General features: G+C 38.4%; 1 protein-coding gene across 4 annotated transcripts in view; it reads left to right on the plus strand.

Annotated features, from left to right (window-relative positions):
• Positions 1 to 2431, plus strand: part of Exosc3 (exosome component 3) — a 40380-nt gene that overhangs the window by 31219 nt on the left and 6730 nt on the right. For all 4 annotated transcript variants that reach the window (XM_087183668.1, XM_087183670.1, XM_087183669.1 and 1 more), the window contains one exon: positions 1190 to 1341. In XM_087183668.1, coding sequence (XP_087039794.1) covers positions 1190 to 1341 — 152 coding nt within the window. The remainder of the gene's footprint in view (positions 1 to 1189; positions 1342 to 2431) is intronic.

A 2431-nucleotide genomic window follows, 5' to 3' on the forward strand; every position in this document is an offset into this window, starting at 1 on the left:
GAAAAAAATTCTTCAAAACCACAGAAATCTTTGGTATTACTTCTCTCATCCATAATTATATCCTTCATACAGCCATGCTTAAACCACACCAAACACTAAACTCAATTTCTGCCCTTGGGCCTTTGCTCATGCTGTGCCATCTTCTCAGCCTGTGGAGCACATGCTTATCTTCTGAGGTCCAAGTTAAAGGTTACTACCACTGTAAAGCTATGCGTAATTGTCACTTTTGTATCTTTGATGTATCCCTTACTGGATGTAGCCTTGAATGAAATTTGTTTACATGTGCATTCCTACTGTTGTCTAAGATCAAATGCTTGAAAGGTAGAAAGTGTTTTGTTTCTCTCTAGTTCCTGTGGTCACCAACAAATAGTAAAGTACTTAATAGTTTTGCTTGCTAAGTAAATGGAACAAATTCATGTTCCATTTCTTCAGTTTCATTATTTTGAAGTTCAGCTCTGAAGTTTTAAAATAAATCTCGTATCACTAAATTACAAGTGTTCCATTTGGTTTTGAATAATTGCATTCCAGTAGTTCCCTTTCTTTGTAAATTTCTATAATTATAGAGTAGTGCTATCTATAATGGAACTTTCTAAAATGATGCTGTTTTATATCTGCACTGATTAATATGGTAGCTACTGGTTACATGTAGCTGCTCAGCACTTGAAATGTGACCAGTGTAATGGGAAACTGAATTTTAAACAATCTAATTTTAATTCATTTAAACGTTATGTTTAAATAACTACACGTGGGTATTGGACAATATAGTTAGAGGCTGTGTGGCCTTGAGATGGCTCCTAGTCTAAGGATTTCCTGGTAGGTAAAGGGACAGTTACATGTATTAATCCAAAGTAGAATCCTGTAGTCCAGTCCAGTGATGGCAAACCTTTTAGAGACCGAGTGCCAAACTGCAACCCAAAACCCGTTTATTGCGAAGTGCCAACACTGCAATTAAACTTGAACACTGAGGTTTTAGATTAGGGAAAAAATCCCTCTACATTAACATCTTTTTTCTTAAAGGAAACACAATAACACGTCTGCTGTAGTTTTGCCACCACTGGTGTAATCAGTCTCTTGGCCACAGAACTGTAGGTACCTGGCATTGCTGCCTATGGGAAGGAGCCAAAAGCAGCATCTAAAGAATGGTTTGATGAAAGAAAATAACTTTTTTTTTTTTTTTAAATAACTGTAGGTTGGAGATCTCATCTATGGCCAGTTTGTGGTTGCTAATAAAGATATGGAACCAGAGATGGTCTGTATTGACAGCTGTGGAAGAGCCAATGGAATGGGTGTAATTGGTCAGGATGGCCTTCTCTTTAAAGTGACTTTAGGCTTGATTAGAAAGTAAGTCTCCTGTCTGCCTTCTTTTATAATTACTATACCTGCTTGGAAAGCTAATGACTCTTTGGAATTTGGACTCTTTATTAACAGCATCTAAATTTCTCTTCAAAGTTAATTAAAAATACCCATTTTAGCAATATAAACTCATGAATACAGTCCTGCCCCTTCTGTGTCAAATTAGATGTATTAGGCTATGTAGTTTCTGATGTTGGTGTGATGTCTGGGCTGCTACTCCATCTTTAAATTCCTACTCTGTCCCAGTCCATTCTTTACTAGAAGGCCTGCTGTCCCTTGTAACTGACATAGCCCCAGTGGAAGAGTTGGCCTTTCTTTTAAGTCCCTTGAATACAGATGAAAACTACTTGTACAAAATTATCAGATTTCTCTAATGGTGGCCAAATGCCACTAGACTGATGTGATCCTCAAGCTTATGTAGACACTTATACAAGGGTCCTGCTACTCTGTCCTGGCAGATTTAATGGTTCCCACTGGAATACTTTGTCAGGTGTGTAGACCTTTACCCAAAGCTGTGTCATATTAAAGGGCTTTACTCCTATAGCCACTAAAGTTCAGTTACCTTCTAGGCCTTTCCTTCCTACCAATTCTGCAAATTTGGAGAGTAAGTTTGGGACATTAGAAAAGCATGTTATTAACAAAGCAGTACCTTGTGGTTCCAAAGAGCCAATATACCTCCTCGGGTATTGAGTTTAATACCAGGGAATAACTTACATGATCAGGAAAATAAGTTTAAAGTGTTGTCTTTGGACCATAGTAATAAAAAGATTGGAGGAAATGGGGGTTGGACATGGTGCACATGGCTGCAGTCCCAGCTACTTGGGAAGCTAAGACAGGAGGTTTTTGAGTCCAGGAGTTTGAGACCAGCCAGGGCAACACAGAGAGACCCTGTCTCAAACAAAAATGAGAAGGGAGGAAAAGGGCAGCAATGTCATCATATTTTATTCTTAGAATGATGTTGATAGAGCTTTGAAGAACTATAGAGAACTGTCTGGAAAAGGAGAGTCTTTCTAAGGAGAGCCAGGACACAGCCCACCACGTTAATTACATTTCATTTCATTTTCTTCTTCCTCACCAG

This window comes from Heterocephalus glaber, unplaced genomic scaffold (genome assembly GCF_053883595.1).
Source record: "Heterocephalus glaber isolate CG9 unplaced genomic scaffold, H.glaber_assembly_v1.0 deba00001481, whole genome shotgun sequence".
NCBI lineage: Eukaryota > Metazoa > Chordata > Mammalia > Rodentia > Bathyergidae > Heterocephalus > Heterocephalus glaber.